This window comes from Ictidomys tridecemlineatus, chromosome 5, assembly GCF_052094955.1.
Source record: "Ictidomys tridecemlineatus isolate mIctTri1 chromosome 5, mIctTri1.hap1, whole genome shotgun sequence".
In the NCBI taxonomy this organism is placed as follows: Eukaryota; Metazoa; Chordata; class Mammalia; order Rodentia; family Sciuridae; genus Ictidomys; species Ictidomys tridecemlineatus.
In genome coordinates, this window is record NC_135481.1 from 46,684,927 (window position 1) to 46,705,513 (window position 20,587).

The 20,587-nt window shown below is 36.1% G+C and overlaps 1 protein-coding gene across 1 annotated transcript; it reads right to left on the bottom strand.

The window, feature by feature from the left end:
- Positions 1-1,781: 1,781 nt before the first annotated feature.
- Positions 1,782-12,615, bottom strand: LOC101960810 (olfactory receptor 4K15). The gene is made up of 4 exons (XM_078049026.1): positions 11,696-12,615; positions 11,076-11,122; positions 3,895-3,970; positions 1,782-1,869 (listed from the first exon to the last, which is right to left on the bottom strand). Exons 1-4 carry the CDS (start codon positions 12,613-12,615, stop codon positions 1,782-1,784), a joined length of 1,131 nt encoding a protein of 376 aa, XP_077905152.1.
- Between the last annotated feature and the right edge of the window lie 7,972 nt (positions 12,616-20,587).

A 20,587-nucleotide genomic window follows, 5' to 3' on the forward strand; every position in this document is an offset into this window, starting at 1 on the left:
ATCCCCTGTGATTAGCAGTAATTATGTGGCTCTGAAAATATGGTTTTACATTAGGCATTAAATATTTATTGGATTTTTGAAAGTTATAAAAATCACTAGTTATATCTCTTTAGCATTAATATCAGGTTAAGGACCAAATGCTACAATATCCCCTTAACTGTTCACTTATGGTTTTGAGGAATGATGAATTAGGACTTGCCAAATATGAGAGTGTTGAAAAGAGAAATTAAACATATGCACTTGAAATTTTAATACCTAAAATTATTCCATGTTGAAGTTTTTTTTAATTTTTAAAATTTGGGATAAAAAACAATTTATATATCTAGGTTAGATATATTTAAAGAGTTTATCATGGTCTTCCAAAATCACTTATTGAAGCATCACATTGGGCTTCCTTGTGGGTTTTCTTTGACTTGTACTTGTACAGGTGTTGCTTGGGATCCCTTTAGTTCACTGTAATGAAATGAATTATTCCATTTCTGTGTAAATAAAGAGAAGCTGTTTTATTAAGAGGAAGTCCCCCCCCCAGGAGGCATTAGCTTCCAAGCATTTTATCTTTGGATAAAATAGCAGAGCTTTTGTGATGAAAATATTTGTCAATTTTCTACATATACGTTAGAAAAAAATAGAATTTAAAACAATGAAAATATAAAAAGTCTGAGAATTAATGAAAATGTAGTGCACTGTAAGAAGTCTGAATTGCATAAAAGAGGAAATTCCAGAAAAGAGAGAAGTATGGCAAGAGTATATGAGAGGTGAAGCATAGATTCTGTAAAATTAAATAATAAATATCCATTATTTCCTGCCAAACCTAAATACAAAAAAGGAAGAAAATAGGTCCAAAATAAAGGAATTAAGAACATAGTAGAAAACAGTATTTATCAACTACTTTTTCTTTTTTTAAATTAGTAATAGAAGCCATCATCAAAGGAGAAGCAATATTTATATATAATTACAACATTTGTTATCCAACATCCTTTAAAATTAAAAGTTACCAATTGCTCTAACTTCTTAACCTCCTCACATTAAGAATAGTGACTTCCTTATGTTGAGGACTAATATGAAGGAAATTATGACTGACACAGACTAACACAGCCTACTTAACCTATACCTATATATCACCTGGCTTTTGTTTCTATACATGGCATTGGCTTCTGTGGGTGGGTGGGGGGATAGCTAGATTGCTTCTCCAGCTGCTGCTTCTTTCTAGTCTGATCAAATTGTGTGAAGTTTATTTTTCATCCTTTGACCATTTCTTGTGCAAATCTGGCCACCTGGATTCCAAACATGGTTCCTGAGTGATGCTGCTAGTAAGAACTTGATCAAAGTCAGAAAAAATAATCTATGTAAGTTCACCAGTAGTTTAGAAACATGAATACTTGTATTCATATACTAATATTAAAAAATACATTTGCTTGTTTTTCAAAGAAAGAAGACATTTTATTATATCCCACAGCCTTTGTTGCAAGCTAAGAATATTTTCTTCTTCATAGAAATATAATTTCAGCCCTCCCCATCCTTCCAAGAACTATTAAGTGTAAATTTTATCCTCATTGTTCTCTGTGCACATGATAAACTTTCAAACTCTGAACTTTTGCTTCCAGTGGTACAGTTCCCACTTCTTTAGGACTAAATTGATGCATATTATCACACATTCTTTTGAATTATCATCATAGTTGAGTTGGAAAGTTGATTTTATGTCTGAGACAAAGTTGTTGATTACTGGAACACAATTTTTGAATGTAACTCTTTATAACCTTAAACATCTGGTTCTCCTGTCACTATGTGGTCACAAACCATGCATTAGTGTCACTGCAGGTATGCTGTGAAGCAGCAGTATTGACAGAATTACATATTTTTTTGGAATACCTGAGAAGGGAGAAAGCCTAAAAGCATACAAGCACATGAATAGGGAGCAGGAGCAGGCAGACAATGCCTCTATAACAATGTCTAGTTACAAAGGTTTTCATAAAAGAGTCAAAATGTAAGTGCCAGAAAGGAAGTGTAGAAGATTGGTGAAAAAGTGCATTAGTACAGCCATTGTGGGAAATGGTATGAAGGTTCCTCAGAAAATTAAAAATAGAACTGCCATATGATCCAACAATCCCACTATTGGGTATTAATCCAAAGGAAATGAAATCTATATGTGGAAGGAACCTCTTCACTCCCATTTGTGTGTGTGTGTGTGTGTGTGTGTGTGTGTGTGTGTGTGTGTGTATGTGTGTGTGTATGTGTGTGTGTGGTGTTGGGATTGAATCCAGGGCCTTATGCACATGAGGCAAGCACTCTATCAACTGAGCTATATTCCCAGCCCCTCTTTACTCCTGTGTTTATTGTAGCAGTATTCACAATAGTAGAGTTGGAAACCACCTAAGTGTTCAATAGCTGATAAATGGATAAAGAAAATTGGACATATTGACAATGGAATATTATTTACCCATAAAAGAAAGATATTCTGTTATTTGCAGTAATATGGATGAGCTAATTCTTCACTGTGTTAATTTTAATAAGCCAGGCACAGAAGACAAGTACAACCTGATCTTACTCACATGTGGAATCTAAGAAGTTGGTAACATGGAAGTGGAGAGTAGCCTGGTAGCTCCCAGAGCCTAGGAGAGTAGGAGAAGGAGGATTGGGGACTTATTGATCAGTGGGTACCAAGTTATATGTAGATAGGAGTAAGAAGTTCTTGTGTGCTGATGCCCAGTAGGGTGACTTTAGGTAAATAATAATGTATTCTATATTTTTAAAACAAAATTGATATTCGAGTTTTCATCTTATGTAGATGAGAAATGTTTGAGGAGATGTATGTGTTTAACCTGATTTAAATATACAGTGCATACTTATCTTGATATATCATGTTACCCCATTAACACCTAAAATTTTATATTACATTTCAGTAAATTTAATTTTTAGAATGATAGGTAAATAAATATTCATATTGCTAAACAATGCCAGAGTGGTTCTTTGAAGGATGAGGGGAAAGGAAGGAGAATGGCATGGAGTAGCCTCAGACTGTAGCGCAGCACTGAGGAAGTCCTAACCAGGTTGATGCCAGCTTCAGGGCAAAGGCTTAGAGGAATTCTGTATTGGGTAGAAATGCCCAGGCTCTGGCACACCCACTGTTGTCATGTTGTCAGTCACTGGATTGGAGCAGCCAGGGGCAGTGGTGCCTGTGTGAGTGCTGCTGTAGAAATAGCAATGGCAACACCTGGATGCTGTCAGGCAGCTGCACTCCTTGAAGCAAATGATATATTGAGAGGAGCATGGAGTGGCATGCTCCTGAGGCTCTGCTCAGAGTAAACTGTTCCTTTCCTGTGGTATTGTGGCCCTTGCCACATGAATTTTCTGGATGCTCCTACTTTGGTTTTGTTATAACAGAGGCCTATTGCTATTTGTTGATATGTCTTTACTTCTGAAAAATGATTTTTTATGGTTTGGGTGTGAGGTATTGCCCCAAAATTCTTGTGTCAGCCAATGAAAGAAAGTTTAGAGGGGAAATGATTAGGTTATGAGAACCTTAAACCAATCAGCGAATGACTCCCCTGATGGGTAATTGAAGGCAGGTAGGTTGTGGCTGGAGGAGGTGGGTCATTCGGGGTGTGCCTTTGGGGCATATTTTTTGTATCTGCAAATAGAGTCTCTCTCTCTGCTTTCTGATCACCATGTGAGCCATTTGCCTCTGCTACACTCTTGCACCATGATGCTCTGCCTCACCTTGAGCCCTGGGGACAGAGTCAGTTGTTGATGGACTGAGACCTATGAAACTAGGAGCCCCCAAATAACCTTTTTCTCCTCTAAAATTGTCTTTATCAGGTCTTTTAGTCACAGCAGTGAAGAAAGCTGACTAAAACAGAAATGGGTACCAGAAGTTGGGGCATTGCTGTGACTAACCTGACCACGTGATTCAGAAGCTTTTGGAACTTTTTGGAATTTGTAGGAGGAATTTTGGGAAGTTTAGCGATGAAAGCTGGAAAAGGTTTAGATTGTTGTAAATGGAGCATAATGGGAATTCTAGTGGAAGCTCAGTAGACCATAATGCAAATAGGACTATGCAAAGTAAAGACAGGACTCATGAGGTTTCAGAAGAGAAGGAGGACACAATTGGTAATTGGACTAGAGGTCATTCATGATATGTTCTGGCTGAGAAGTTGTCTGTGTTTTTCCAGTATCCTGACACTTTCTGTGAAACTGATTTTAAAAGTGATGGGCTTCTTAATCCGGCAGAAGAAATTTCTAGGCAGAATAGCATTCAGTTGGTGGCATGGGTGTTGCTGGGGGCTCTTAGCCAAATTTACTTTGATAATCAGGAGCACAAAGTGAGCAGAAAGATTTGAAAAATTTGGACTTGAAATGTGGAAGTAAAACTGGAGCTAAGGAAGTTGCAATTTGGTTAAAGACATCACTGCCACCAAAGAAAAGCTCAAGACTTTGCCCAGAGATAATAAGAAAGATGGCTTGAGGGCATCTCAGGAATTGGCAAGACCCCACCCATCTCAGTTTAAGGGAGTAAGAGTGGGACACACTGCTTGCATCTTGCATAGGGTGGCCTCCGAAGTTTTTTCAACATTCTCAGCTACTCAGGCTCTCACAGACTGCTTCTGTAGCCAAGGTCCACGAAGGCTTGGCTACTTCTCTAAATGGTGACAGACCTTGGGGTCATCCATGTCATGGTAGTTCTGTAGACTGCAGAATGCTGGAGTTAGAGGGTTATGGAGGCCTCCACCAAGATTTCAAAGGAATGCCTCTGAGGCCAGGCAGTGTATCAGGGTTGGAATCCCTGCAGGTTGCCCCTGAGAAGGTGATGTGTGGAGATGTGAGGAGGAAGCTGTAGCTGCAGTGGAGACCTCCGAGATTAAGAAATGCCAGTACCATGGAATGTCATCCTAGGAAAGCTGCAGAAATTGAGCAGAGAAAAACCAACAGAGATGCCACGTGAGCAGAAACCGGCAAAGCTAAAAGTCCTTTGGAGAGAACATCATGATGCCATAAGTTCCAGATACCAGACATAGAATTAGAGGAATTGTTTGCCTAGCTGGATTTTGGTTTGCTTTGGTTCCATTCTTCTTTTATGCCTTATTTTTCTGAATGAAAATGTCATCTCTGTACCTTTATATATTTGACACTTGTAAATTGCTTTTGATTTTTTTACAGGGGTTCATGATCAGAGCTTGCCCTAAGTCTCAGAGGAGACTTCGGACTTGAACTTTTGTGCAATCTTGGGACTTCGAGACCATGGGGACTCTTGGCAATGGGCTAAATGTATTGTGCATTGTGAGATGGTCATGAGATTTTGGTGAAATGCTATGGTTTAGATACTAGGTGTCCCCCAAAAGCTCATGTGTGAGACAAGGCAAGAAGGAATAAAGGTGAAATGACTGGTTTATGAGAACCTTAAACTAGTCAGTGAATTAATCCCTATTGGGACTAACTGAGTGGTAACTGAAGGTGGGTAGTGTGTGGCTGGAGGAAGTGGGTCACTGGGAGCATGCCTTTGGGCAAATAGAGTCTCTCTTTCTGCTTCCTGATAATCAAGTGAGCCACTTTCCTCTACCCACAGTCTTCTGTCATGATGTTCTGCCTCACTTTGATCCCTAAGGAATGGAGCTGGTGTCTATGGACTGAGACCTCTGAAACTGTGAGCCTTCAAAAAATCTTTTCCTCCTTTAAAATTGTTTTCGTCAGGTTTTTTAGTCACAGCATCAAAAAAAAGCTGACTAAAACAAAATTTGATCTAGTTTTTTATCTGTTTTCACTCTGATTCCTGCACATCATCACAGTTGCCATCTTTTAAAAAAAACAAACATAAAATATTATGTATTAAATGTTATTATAAATAGTAGACTATTTTAGACTTGGGCAACATATAGAATTAATATTTAACTTTTGGACAAAAATATTGTCTGTGAAGAATAGTAGTTTATTTCTGTTTTACTCAGTTCTCTTGCCCTTTGTAAATGTCCAGGTCTTGCAATTAATTGGAAATGCAATGTGGGGAAGAAGAATGTCTTCTCACTCCAAATCTTAGGGGGAGAAAGCTTTACAATATTTTAACGATAAGTAACTTGAGTTAGAGACATTTTGTAAATGTCCTTTATCGGATGGGGGAATTTTTGTTCTGTGCTTTCATTTCTAAAATTCTATCATAAACTCATATTAGACTTTATTGTTTTGCTATATTTATTGAGATGTTTGATTCTTATTATTTTAGCATATGATTGATTTCCATTTTTTTAAATTAACCTTTCACTTCAGGTATTAAATTAATCTTTTCAGAATGTAGTATTCTTATAATTTATTGTTTCGGTTTCTTGCTTTTTTAAAATTTATGTTCATGACCATGAATAGTGTATTAATTTTTCTTTCTTAACTCTTTATGCAGTGTTTGAGTCAAGTTTATGGTCAACTTTTTAGACAAGATCTCAAAAGCACAGGAAACAAAAACATAAATAGACAAATGGGATTACATTAAACTAAAAAGCTTCACTGCATGTTGATGGGCATGAATAGCACATAAATTTTGGTCTTGCAGTGAAAAAGCTGACTAAGACATGGTGCCAGCATATGAGTGCTGTTTTTTGCAAGGGAACAGGATGAGGCTGTGAGAAAACTGAAGCTCAGTTCCTGCCAGAAGAGTGAGCTATTGCTTTGACAAGTAGGCACAGCAGGCAGGGGGAAAGCCAAACTAGAAGGAAGCAGAAGGGAGTAGGTCCTTTCCTTTTTATCAGTCTTATAGTCACAAAGGGCTAGCCTCAGGCAGCCAAATATGAAGATATAGTTTTTGAGGTGAGTCAGTAATAATTGGGACAGCAAATGATTTTATTACAACATAAATTCATTTAACAAATACATTAAGATTTTCTGGGTTTGGTAATAGTTTTTTTATAGCAAATTTCCAATTTCATATTAATTTTTAAATATTTTGTATGAAGTTCTACATATATTATTCTATAATATATGTAAGGATTAAAGCTTATGTAGAATGGTATTCTTTTTCATTCCTGACTTTGAGTATTTGTGCCTTGTTCCTTTCTTTCTTGATCAGTCTTGTTAATGTTTTATCAATTTTGATTGTCTTGAAGTAATGAACTGGTTTTGTTGATACATTGAATTTTATTTTTCCAGCCAAAAAGTTTTTATTTTAAAGATAGTTTAATTTTTAATTAAAATATATTTTACTTAAGAAACTTAATTATTTTATTAATAATACATTATTTGAACCACTTCACTGTGCCATTTCCATAAATGCATATCTGGTACCTTGGTCATGTCCTTCTACCCTTTCTTTCCTACCTTTCATTCCCTTTCTCCTCCCATCCATGGACACTTTTCAGATTTTTTTAAAATTTCTGAACATGAAATAAAACATGTGATACTTGTCTTTCTGTGTCTGACTTCTTTTATTTAATGTGACATTTTCCTATTCCATCCATTTTGCTATAAAGGATGTGATTTCATTCTTCCTAATGGCTGAATAAAATATATATATATATATATAATATATATCATATGTATATGATTTTCTTTATCTATTCATCCGTTGATGGGCACTAGTCTGAATCCATTTATTATGAACAGTATTATAATAAACATGGATATGCAGGTATCACTTTTTTTATGCTGACCTTATTTCCTTTTAGTATACAACCAGGAGTGGTATAGCTGGATCATATGCTAGTGTAAAAAGGAAGAAAAAAGAAAGATTAAAAATATAAACAGAGGATAAGAGACACATATGGGAAGAAAGAAATAGAAAACTCAGCTACAGCAAAAAAAAAAAAAAAAGTACTACTAGAAGATAAAAATGTCTTTTCCATCCAAGTGCTTGAATGAAGTGGGGAGAGTGGATGCTTACCATCCATGCTGATCAAAGCTTGTCTCTGAGTCTTCTTGGGCTGTGCACCCAGTGGACAGAGCAAAGTCTAGGGGTTGGCACTCACCTCTTCTTTCCTTTGTGATACTCGCTTGGTGACCAGCAGGACGGATTTTCAGCTGAAGCTATTTGGATTGTCACTAGCTGCTTTGCATGATGGAATGAGCTAGTGTGATAAGTGGAGCCCCACAGGTACAGATTCTCTCTGGAGCTTTCTGGGCAGCATACTCTGAAGGCAGGGCTAGTGTCAGCTCAGGGCTGTATCCCCAGAAGCTCCTGAGGGCCGAGAGAGGCAATGGAGTTAGTAAAGAATTGCACTGTGAAGGGAGAGTAGTGAAAGCCATGTGACATTCAGCCCGTGATTCTTAAAAAATTTTTTTTATTAGTGCACAATAATTATACAAAGTAGTGGGTTTCATTGTGGCACATTTGCACATGCACATAACATTCTTCATTCTCTAGGATCTCACCTTGCCCTTCCCTCTTCTCTACCCCTTTCCTCCTTCTTTTTATTTACTGGTCTCCTTTCTAGTTTCATGCTATTCCTTTTTATCCTCTTTGTCTCTCTGTTTTACAAATATGAGTGAAAAAAATCACCTTTGATTATCTGTGTCTGGCTTATTTTTCTTTTAACATCACGCACTCTAGTTCCATCTATTTTATGCAAACAACATAATTTTGTCCTTCTTTATGGCTGATTGTAACTCCATTGTGTAGACATGCAACATTTTTATTTATCTGTTGATAAACAGCTAGGCTGGCTCTATAACTTGGCTATTGTGAATTGTGCTGCTATAATCAAGGGTATGTAGTTCTTTTGGATAAATGCTGAGAAGTACTATAGCTGAGGAGTATGTTTTATGGTGGTTACATTTTTTTTGTCTTTTGAAGAACCTCCACACCAATTTCCACAGGGACTCTACTAATTTCCACTTCTTCCAACAACATATAAGTTTTCTTCCCTGCCATCTTTGCCAGCATTTATTGTTATTTGAATTCTTTTTTTTAAAATATTTGTTGATTGACCTTTATTTATTTATTTTTATGTGGTGCTGAGACTCGAACCCAGTGCTGCATACATGCCAGGCAAGTGTGCTACTGCTGAGCCATAACCCCAGCCCTGTTATTTGAATTCTTGATGTTTGCCATTCTAACTGGTGTAATATGAAATCTCAGGTATAGTTTTGAGCTACCTTTCCCTGGAGATGTTGAACTTTTTTTCATGTAATTATTTGCTGCCTTGATTCTGATACTTCCAGACTTGGCTACCAGGTAGGACATTACACGCCGCTCTTCACTCTCCATCCTCTGATACCTGGACTCCTGATCTGATAATTTTTTTGGGGGGAGGGGGAGGTGGGTACTGGGGATTGAACTCAGGGAATCTCAACTCCTGAGCCAAATTCCCAGCCCTATTTTGTATTTTATTTAGAGACAGGGTCTCACTGAATTGCTTAGTGCTTCGCTGTTGCTAAGGCTGGCTTTGAACTTAGATCTTCCTGAGCTGCTGGGATCACAGGCATGCACCATGCCTGGCCTGATCTGATGATTTTAAAGGAAGCCCCTTCCAAGCCCTCCACTTCCCACTGCAGTCTGAGTTCCCTCTACATAGACTAAGTAGGTTTGTATCAGAGTCTCTCCCCAGGGCCAGACTGACTCTCCATGTGACAACCTGCTGAGTCAGTGTAGTGATGTTGCCTCAAAGTCCTGGAAATAGGAAAATGCATAGTATTTGAACTCTGAAAGCAGTAAGCACAGTAGGTACTACTGAGATGGCTCCTGGTTATAATATCCTGAGAATATGCTGAGAAACACAGAGAGCTTCAGAGTCAGCTTACTACACATATCCATGTCTTGAAAGTAAGACCTTGGTTTGCAATTTTCAAGAACTACTAATACACTCTAGTAAGAATGCAGTCAGGATCCCCTACTGTTATGTTTTGTACACAGGGAGGTGGAAGTGGAAGTTACATACAGGTTTCAAGTCACTTTTGAAGCTATAGTGATTTCTAACAATAAAGGGCCACATCGAAGAGCTAATTTGAGAAATTTCATCTAAAACCATTCCAAGCAGTCACCACGTGTTCACATACATATATGAGTGATGCTTCTATAAGCATCTGGTTTGGGGAAGCCATGAATACAACTATTTAATATCTCAGTTAAATCAGTCATGTTATCATTGCCCTTTAATTTCCTAATATAAATATTGTCACTTTAAGCTTGTAAGTTATTGATATAGCTATGAGATCCAAGAAACTGTGACTTTCTTCTATGCATGGGAATAAATTAGAAATTAAGATATTGTAAAGGTGTTCAAATATAATTCTCACCAGAAAAATGACATACATCATCATCAAAATGTATAAACTATGAACTATTATATAAGCTATTATACTAAAAAGACCATATAATGTAGATATAACTGGTCTTTTCATTCTAATCCTACTGACAATGAAAAAAGCTATTTATTTTCCTTCTCTGTGTATTTTAATAGACACACTCATAGAATGATTTTTTTGTGTGTGTGTTTGTGTGTTTGGAGTATTTTTGTGGGGGTTGTTATCAGGTGAGGTTTTACCTAAAAGCAAAAAATTTGTCAGGTACATAGCCTGTAACTCCATAAATATCTGGATTTTGTAGGGGATGAATGCATAATTGCAATTTGTTGTGATTGATGTTTCTACTTGCCTTTGTTCTTATCAGTTGAAAATGCTTTTGCTTTAAAACAATACATTCTTCTTCCCCATTCTCATGGCTTCCTTGTTGATTCATGTAAGATAAAACTATGTATAAAATTTTGTATTAACCAAGAAAAGAAACAGTGTTTCAAAGGGCTGCAAACACCTCTCCCTCTTTATTGAAGGATTTAAAAAAAAATCAAGGCAAATTCTGTAATTATATAAACAAATAATGCCTGAAAACTTAAAGGGATTATGTCATTTAGGGGTAGGGCAATGGTACTGTGTTTTTATTCATTTATCATTTTGTTCTCTAGGTGGAAGAAGACCATTCAAGTATCTTTAGTATCATGCCTAGCCAACTTAGAATGAGGAAGGATAAATCATCTTGCATCTTTTTCTATTTACAACAAACAAAGATATCATGTTGGACCTTGAATAACAAATTATTGCAGGGAAATAATGTTTAAAAGAAAGCCTGACAATATTCTTAGAAAGACACTTATAGTGGATGATATTACATAACCATATTGGGAGATTTCTAATAAGTTCATTTACCACCTTCTTTGTGCTTGAATAGAAATTTTCCTAATGTTCTTTGAACCACATGGAACACAAAATAGCTTTAAAACATATGTAAAAGAGAGATAGGATGCTCCCATGGATATCTAAAATTTTAAATTATATTAGAGGGAAAGTAATGAATTTTATATTGATATATTTCCTGCTTCCACATGATATATTTTTGAAAGAAGAATAATGATAACTGATTCAAAGTGATTAGGTAAGTTATAGATAATCTTGGTAAAATGTGTACATGGTGTTGAGAACACAGGTAGTATTTAATAAATTGTGGAAATTGTTATTTTTATATCATTTACTAATCTTTGAACTTGTACAAAGAGGTATTAACGTAGACTTATTATTCCTTCCAAGCAGCAAGATTTTAAGTATTGGAATTTTGAACAAATTTTCAATAACAGAAAAGCAAACCACAAGCCATACATCTGTGAGCACTCACAGCTCATAGATAAGAATAAGTCATATAAGCAGTACAATTTAATTTACAGGCCAAAGTGCAGACAAACTGGACTGCCACAATAGATTTTCTGATTATATGTGCTAACTATATCACATGGATTTCATGTGCTGATTCACTAGTTTCTTTGTGGCTTTCTTAATATCTTTATTTCTCAGTGTGTATATGGCTGGGTTCAGCAGAGGTGTGATTACTGTGTAAAACACAGCTAGAAACTTGTCCACCCAAGTGATGCTGACTGGCCACAGATAGATGAAGATGCAGGGTCCAAAGAACAACACCACCACTATAATGTGGGAAGTGCAGGTTGACAGGGCCTTTGAGGCACTACCTTCAGAGTGAAGGCGGACAGTTAATAGGATATAGGTGTAGGAGACCAGCAAAACAATGAAGCAAGTTGTTGCCAAAATACCACTGTCTGCATTTATCAGCATTCCCAAAGTATTAGTGTCTGTGCAGGCTAATTTAAGCACTAAAGGGATATCACAGAAAAAGCTGTCTACTACTCTGGGACCACAGAAGGGCAGCTCCAAAATCATAATCAGTTGACTCATGGCATGCACAAAGCCAATGATCCATGATATCAAAACTAGCCAGATGCACTTTTGTCTGTCCATGATGCTGGAGTAATGGAGTGGTTTGCAGATGGCCACATAACGGTCATAGGCCATTGTCACAAGAAGCACCATTTCACCTCCTCCAAAGAAATGCACACAGAGGATCTGGCTCATGCATCCCCCAAAAGAAATGGTCTTCTTTTCCCTTAGGAGGTCTGTGGTCAGTTTAGGGGTGGTGACTGAGGAAAGGCAGAAGTCAACAAAGGAGAGATTAGCTAACAGGAAGTACATGGGGGAATGAAGATGGGGGTCGGTGATGATTAATAGCACAACAAATAGGTTCCCCACCACAGTCATCAAGTAGAGTATGGAGAATGAGAGGAAGAGGAAGATCTGTAGCTCCTTTGAGTTACAAAGTCCCTGAAAAATGAACTCATGCACCACAGACTGGTTTGCTTCTTCCATTTAGTATTTTCTTCTCTAATGAGATCCAAAAAGAAAATGATGAACTTCTAGAATAAAAACAAGAAATTAATGTTCAGCTTTCAGGGATCAGAAAACTACATCTCATGCACAAAATGGGAATCTTAGCATTGTACTAAATTTGAAGTTCAAAATAAATGTTTCTTGAATTTAGATGTGTGGCTAAACAAGAGGCTACCAAAGTGTATAAATGCAGGTCAATACATTAAATAAAAACACATGTCAAAAAATGAATTTTTTGATTAAAATTGTCTGTAGTCAACACTCCCCATAAACAGTTTTTCCAAGTCGTAAATCTGCTTCTACTGCAGAGAATAAGAAAGACTTGCCCTCAGTGCACAGAAGTAAATATATTTGAAGCCTCTTTATTTTACCAAAGTGAATCAATCTAGATAAGTTTCAGGACATAAATTTATTGCTAAATGGTATGTAGAAGGATAATGAATTGAACCAAAGTCTATAGGACAGTATGGGAAAAACTGATCATCAAATCATTTGAGATAGGAGGTTCAGGTACAAAAAGTGACCCAAAGGCTGAATGCACATTTATATCATTATATACTGTATTTCCTCACTTTGAATTTCTCCATGAAAGTGTATTTCTTCAAAAATCTTTATTTCTTGGCCTGAGCAATGACACTTGTTGTCAGACATTGACTGCCCTTGGCTCATATTGGTAAGATAAATATCATCTTAGTTTAAATGATAGTTATGTGACAGCTAGTCCTTCATGGGATATAATAAAATTCTAATCTCATTTGTTTTTGAATGATGCAAGCATGTTATTTCAGTTGCCCTCATTGAAATATTTATATTTATAAGCCACAAAGCCCGAAGTACATTTTTTTCTTAATTCCTTCCTTTTTCATCTCTCTCTGCTTCTGTCTCCTCCTTTTTCTTCATTCCTTCTCTCCTTTCCTCCTTCCCTTATTTATTTCTTTGTTCATTTCACTTTTTCTTTACTTCTTTCTTTCTCTCTCTTTCCTTTCCCCTCCCTTCCTCCCTCCTTTTCTCCCTCCCTCCCTCCTCCCCTCTCTTCCTTATTTTCCTTCCTGTCTTTCTCTTGTTTCATCTCAATTTCAGTATTTTTTCCCCTTACCATTTTTAGGCTAGAAATTGGAAGATTCAAAAGTCAACAATTAGCAATCATATGCCAGCTCTGTTTTAGGCACTTTGAAAGAATCCTATTTTAATAAGAACAGCATTTATTGCCATTTTGCTGATGTGAAAGTTTAATTTCCCCATTGTTTAACTAGAGAGGGGCAAAGACACCAATATAACTTCCATGTTAGACATGTATTTTGATTGAAATCTGGATTTTGAAAAGACTAGGAAAATTAATATTTGTGAAATACGCTTTCTCTTCTATGAAGACATAATCAAAATAAAAATAAATTTAAATTGCCAATAACAGCAGGAAAAGAAACATATTTATACTAAAATAATTTCAATTTCATCATTTGTTTTCAGCTTGACTATACATTATCCTATTAATTATAATGCCTGAGTATTTCTGCAGCTTCTAATACTTTGAAAAAGGTAGAAGAGTCACAGTCCAAAATAATTAGAAAATATTAGGGAATATTAAATCACCTATAATCCAAATTCTCAAACCTGGGGGTCTGGGAGTTTGTAAGAGTATAGAAGGACTTTGTCTTTTTGTTACTTTGTGAAACTGCGGTAAAGAGTCCAAAGGTCTCAGGGATCAGTTGGAAGAAAAAAAAAGTTTAATATTTTCAGATGGCACTTCAACTAAATAACAGATACAACTGTAGAAAAATGCTCACCAAAACCAAAAAAATTATTCTTAAATTAGTGGATGGAATGCAGCGGAAGTTTAAAATCAGATAGTCTGTGATTTACTTACTTTACAGGAGTCAGCTCTGACACCAGATCCTCTCTGGATGACAAGGCTTACCCTACATTCTACCTTACATCTCAAGCCAAGTCCAGTTAGCTTTCTGCAGTGACCCGTGTTGGTGATAGTGTGTGTACCTCAGAGTGGTATATACACACTGTGAAGAGTAGACTACAGCTAGAGATTTTCCAGTTCTGCTTTTAAATAGGACTGAGTATGTGGAGAGACTTTTGCTTTCATGTTCCTTGGGGATCCTTAGCTTCCAGCCTTCCCTGATTTGAAGACATCATGTGATTATTGAACCCTTTTCAATGCTGGGTGCAAGTTAGACTAGTTAAATACAAGTTACAATGTAAGAAAAGAAAGTTTAAATAAAAGATAAAATATTTTATTTAGGGCATGGAGAAATTGTACATTGTGAGTTGCCACATGAAATGGTACAACAACTATGAAAAAAAGTGCAGAAATTCCTCAAAACATTAAAAATAGAATTAACTTAAGAACCAACAATCGCAACACTGGGCATATATTTAGTGGAAATGGAATCGGTAACTTGAAGAGTTACTGATTTGATCTCATGTTAACTGAAATATTATTCACAATAGCCAAGAACTGGAAGTTATGTAAGTATTTATAGACAGATGAATCAGTAAAGAATTTATTTGTGTAGGCATATAATAAATATTATTGCCTTTCTCAAAAGAAAGAAATGCTATCATTTCTGACAACATGGATGAATCTTAAGGGTATTATACTAAAGTGAAATAAAACCAGTCACAGAAGGTCAGATGCTGCATGATTCCAATTATGTGAGGAATCTCAAATGGTGGAACTCATAGAAGTGGACTACGTTATAATGGTGTCCAGGAGCTGGCAGGGAGGGAAGGAAGGAGACATTCAATGGCATAAAGAATTAATTATTCCAGATGAAGATCCACCATACAACACTATGTCCAGATTAAATAATATGGCATTGTACACTTAAATATCTTTCAGGTCAGTAGATCTCACATTTGTAGCTTATAAGACAACTCCCCCAAAATAGCAAAACACCAAAAATTTACCCCCCCCAACTCAAAATATCATACACAAAATCACAAAAAATCAAAGGGACCCAACACAACTTTGCAAGTACTGGATATGTGTATTATCTTGGTTGTGATTATGATCTCTCAGGTGGGTGCATAAGTCGATCTTATCACACTGTGCACATTAATTATATGTGGTCATTGTGTATCAGTTTTATTCAACTGCAGTTGTAACTTCCAAGTTTGGATTAAATCCATCCTTTACTATTTCTATAAATAATGAGAAGTGTAATACAGTTGTCCTCACTTATCCACGATCTCACTTTCTACAGTCTTAGTTCCCCAGTATAAACCATGGCCTAAAAGAAAGGTCAGTATAGGACAGTGAACACTTTGAGGGGAGAGCAGAGAGCTCCAACTTACTACTGCAGTGCACTGTGACAATTGTTCTGCTTCATCAGTTATTGTTGCTAATCTCATCTTGTCAATTAACTCTATCCTAGGTGAGTATGTACAGGAACAAGCAAAGTTATGAGGGTTTGTTGGTTTCAGACTGTCTTCTGTGGATCATGGAATGCATCCTTCTTGGAAAGGGGGACTACTGAATATACATTCATCAAAGGAGATTTATAACTTTTACTCACTATTATTTTCCTCCCAGTTGTCCTTCCTCTAATTCCTTTTCCCCTCTGTTCCTATTTATTAAGCTTTGTAAAAAAAGTTTCTACATATAAATTAGGTAATATATTATTATTTTTATTTTTTCTTGTATTTCTTGGTTTTTTATTTTTATTTTCAACTAATTTGATGTGAAATGTGTGATTATCATCTGCCTTTTGCACCTTTTTTTTTTCTGACCCATCTACTCACTTCCCTCTTCTCTCCCTAACCCTCTGTCATTGTTTCCTTAGTACTTTCATTTGTTTTCTCACAGCTTTACATGATCTTATTTGCTCTACCATCCATTATTGTAACCTGAGGCCTCAGGTCAAAAGTTATCTCTGTCAAAGAACCTAAAAAACTCAAGGCTTTCTCTCAGGCTGGGACTCCAAACCTTCCTAGTACTGCCTCATTCAACCACGAAACCCTTGGACTCCTTCACAGATGTGAAAATGCATAAATGAGGCTACCTACATGTCCATGTTCCATAGGTATGAAGTGAAGGAGCTATGAGAGGTAGAACCAGGACAAGGACATTCATTGTTCAGAGGAAAACTGCAGGGAGTATAGGATTTCTCTGAACCTTTAAGAAGTAGTAGGACCATAGTGATGCAATAAAGCATTTCCTTACAGAGTGTAAATGTTTTATAATTGAGGCTGTAATACTTTTTATTTTAGTTATGATATAATTTATGTGTAATAACATGAAAAGTTTTAAGTTTACAGTTCTACAGTTACACATATCATTTGGAAAACCATTCACACCGTCCAGATTTTTCAACAATCTCATTAAACCCCAGATTGTGCTGTGGTACCTCATAATGAACCATGCCCACACTGCCACTCAGACAACCCAGACTCTGATTATTGTTCCTACAGTTTTGTTTTTGTTTTAGTTATTCAATGTGCTTTTATTGTATCTATTCAAGGTGAAAAGCATATTTTGATACCCATATACAGAGTGAAGTGTTTTATATACTCAAACAAATTAACATTATCTTATCACTCTACATAGAATCTGTGCACGCATGTGGTGACAGCACCTATAAATTTTCAGCATGTAATATCATATTATAAATGACAGTCTTCATGCAGTATATTTCCCCAAATTTATTCATCCTAAAAATATGTTTTAAAACTTTTACTCACTACTATTTTCCTCCCAGTTGTCCTTCCTCTAATTACTTTTCCCCTCTGTTCCTATTTATTAAGCTTTGTAAAAAAGTTTCTACATATAAATTAGGTCATATATTATTATTTTTATTTCTGATTGTGGCTTTTTTCCATTTAGTTTAATGACCTCTAGTTTCATCCATGTTGACACATGACAGTATATCCTTTATACATGATAAATCGTGTTCCGTTGTATTTATGTGTGCCATATTTTCTTTATTCATTAATCAACTTATGGACACTAAAGGTAACAATGTTATGGCTTTGAGAAATAATGCTACAATGAAAGTGAGAACACAGATATCTCTTTGAGGCTCCTATTTCATTTCTTTGCATACTTATCCAACTGTGATTACTGCATCATACAGTAAGTTTATTTCTAATTTTTGTCAATCCTTTATACTGGGATGCATACATACTGTATGAATGAGTTCCCTTTTTCCACATGCTCAACAGAACTTGATCTCTCTCATTTTTTTTTTTTTGGTACTAGTGATAAAAACAAGGACACCAACCATGTTAGGCAAATGGTGTACCAGTGAGCTACAGAACTTTATATTTTCAGATATAGCATCTCCCTAGCTTGCCCAGGCTGATTATAGAATTTTGGATCTTCCTGCCTCAGCATCCCCAGTAGTGAGTATTATAGGCATTCTGGCCCATCTGATCTATCTCTTCTACTTTCTTTCTTTTTTTCTCTCTTTTTATTCTTTGATAGAATACATCCTAACAGTTTAAGGTGTTTTTTTTTCTCATTATGGTTTTGAGTTGCATTTCTAGAACCATTCAATGTGTTCCCTTCTGAGTCTAGGTTTCTTCACTTGAGATTTATTTACTTGCTTGTGTGTACTAGTAATTTCTATTCATTGCTGAGTCACATTCCATTACATGGATATTTTCTCATTAATTTCCCACTTCAGTACATTTGGGTTATGTCCATCATATAGTGGTTAATTATAAAACTGTGTGAACATTCATGGGCTTGTGATACATAAATAGATCTCCAAGAGTGGGTTTGCTGAGTCAAATGGTTTACTTAATCCTATAAGTTCTTTAAAGAATTATGTCCATAAAGATGAAATGTATGGCTATTATACATAAGAAATTATATACATAAGCATGTGTATCAAGGTATTGGTGCAACTCATTCAGAAGTTTTCTCTAAATCAATGTGGCTCTCCATAATGCTGTGGAAAATGTGACATTTTGTATCACTAATAGAACTGGTAGGTGGCAAATTTGACAACAAGAAATTGGAATTAAATAATTTCAATGTAAAAGTACCAATTTTTCCCTTGTGAAGTCAAAGGACTTTAATGGACATGTTCATGGAACACAACCTACTTCCAGGTGGACACAACAGATGACAGAGTTCCTGAGCACTGTGGATTATCCCACAGCCCAGGTCTGCTTTCTCACCCTCTCAAGTCTCCTTGAGAGGTGTCACTCATACTTTGTATTGATTTGCAATTGACTATTAACAATGCTATAAAATTTAATTTATGTTAATAACCAGGGAAAGAATTCTGTGTGATTAATTTATCATGAAGAGGTGCTGAAGGTAGAGAAGTTATATTTTCATGTTCCCATTGTTAATTTTTGTCATCAAATATTTCAAGGCAGAACTCTTCCTAAAGACAGAGTATAAATATGTAGAATTTTTTTTTTAGAGAGAGTGAGAGAGGAGAGAGAGAGAGAGAGAGAGAGAGAGAGAGAGAGAGAGAGAGAGAGAGAGAGTTTTTAATATTTATTTTTTTTAGTTCTCGGTGGACACAACATCTTTGTTTGTATGTGGTGCTGAGGATCGAACCCGGGCCACACTCATGCCAGGAGAGCGCGCTACCGCTTGAGCCACATCCCCAGCCCAATATGTGGAATTTTACAAGAAAAACCAGACCATCTGAATATGCCTAACATGTCAGGAGTTTCCACACATATTGTCTGACCTAATTTTCACAATATCCCCATAAAGTGGACCTCATTGTGAAGAGGTTGCATCTGGGGAAGTGCAACTTGTTGGAAGACACAGAGCCGGAAGGCAGCATGACTGGGGTGCACATCTAAATGGCTCTGGCTCCTATTACTAAGGTGTCATCCAGACTCTGTAGTCCTAGTGGCTTTTTTTCCTTTCCATGGAAAATAACTAATTTTTATAGCATTTCAGAGGCTTTTCTCCATATGGTTCTTTGATGAAAAAGTGCTCAAAGCCCAAAACTTAATTTGATAAAAACCTTGAATTATTTTAATAAAACTTCTTGGATCCCTCATTGTGTGTATATAGGAATTTGATATAAAATTCACCAGAAATTTGCTTTAAATATGAGGAAGAATGTGAAACACAGATTACATTAAGATAATATGATTAAGTTTGTGGTATAGGTCCTTAACACCATTGTTTGTGATCAGATCTTTTTCATGAATAATGCTGATTCTATATGTGACTAGGGCTTGAAATATATTTTCAACCCAGAGAAACAAGCAACACAATTAAGAGTGTTGTTGTCATTGTTGGACATATTTAGTACAGATGGTATCATCTGGGGTGATGAATTTAAGAGTTACGTGTTTTAGATAAGATAGGCATATGGACAACTTGATACTTCTTAGTTTTTGAGTTTCTCAAGTGAGAGCATCATTTGGTAATGTACCTAATTCTTAAATACAAAAGAAAAAGAGCAATTCAATTACAACAATTATATACATGAGAGTGTAATAGAATTTATATCTTTGAGGTCATTTTATTTATTTATTTTTCTTCAGGTGGTCAATTTCTTGCTTCATTTTGGTCTATAGTTCTTGAGCAGGAACTAAGAGCTGACTCTTGGTATATCAGAAGTCAAATGACCTTTGTTGAAGTCAGATGGTGACATCCGTGGTAACTGAAACGATAGGTGGCCACTGTCTTGCTGAATCAGTTCATAGCTGAAGAGACACTTGAACTTCTGGTTTTAAGGGGCTTGTGCCAAGTAGAGAATCAGAGTATTTATTCAATTGAGATAATCCTAAATTACAGAATCTCGATAGCCTCCTAGAGGGTCACAGGAGTTTGCATGCCAATATGTTTATGAACATATGCATGTCTCCTTTCTTGGTATAATCTCCTCACTGATTTTTCAAAAACACTGCTTACAAATGAACTATGTGCAGTTAAATTTCGTCTCAGATATTCTTTGGAGGGAATGGATTTGAGCAACTAATTAGAATTAGCTCTATCTATATAACCATATCTATATAA

Bases quoted from the DNA above. Each gene is read 5' to 3' on its own strand.
- LOC101960810 (XM_078049026.1), bottom strand. From the start codon at position 12,615: ATGGAAGAAGCAAACCAGTCTGTGGTGCATGAGTTCATTTTTCAGGGA. The intron at 11,123-11,695 runs ATCCATGTGATA...CTATTCAAGCAC, and splicing joins CTAGTGAATCAGCACATGAA to AAAGAAGGTGGTAAATGAAC. The intron at 1,870-3,894 runs GTTAGTCACAGC...CTCCCTTCTCAG, and splicing joins CTTCTGAATCACGTGGTCAG to GTATTCCAAAAAAATATGTA.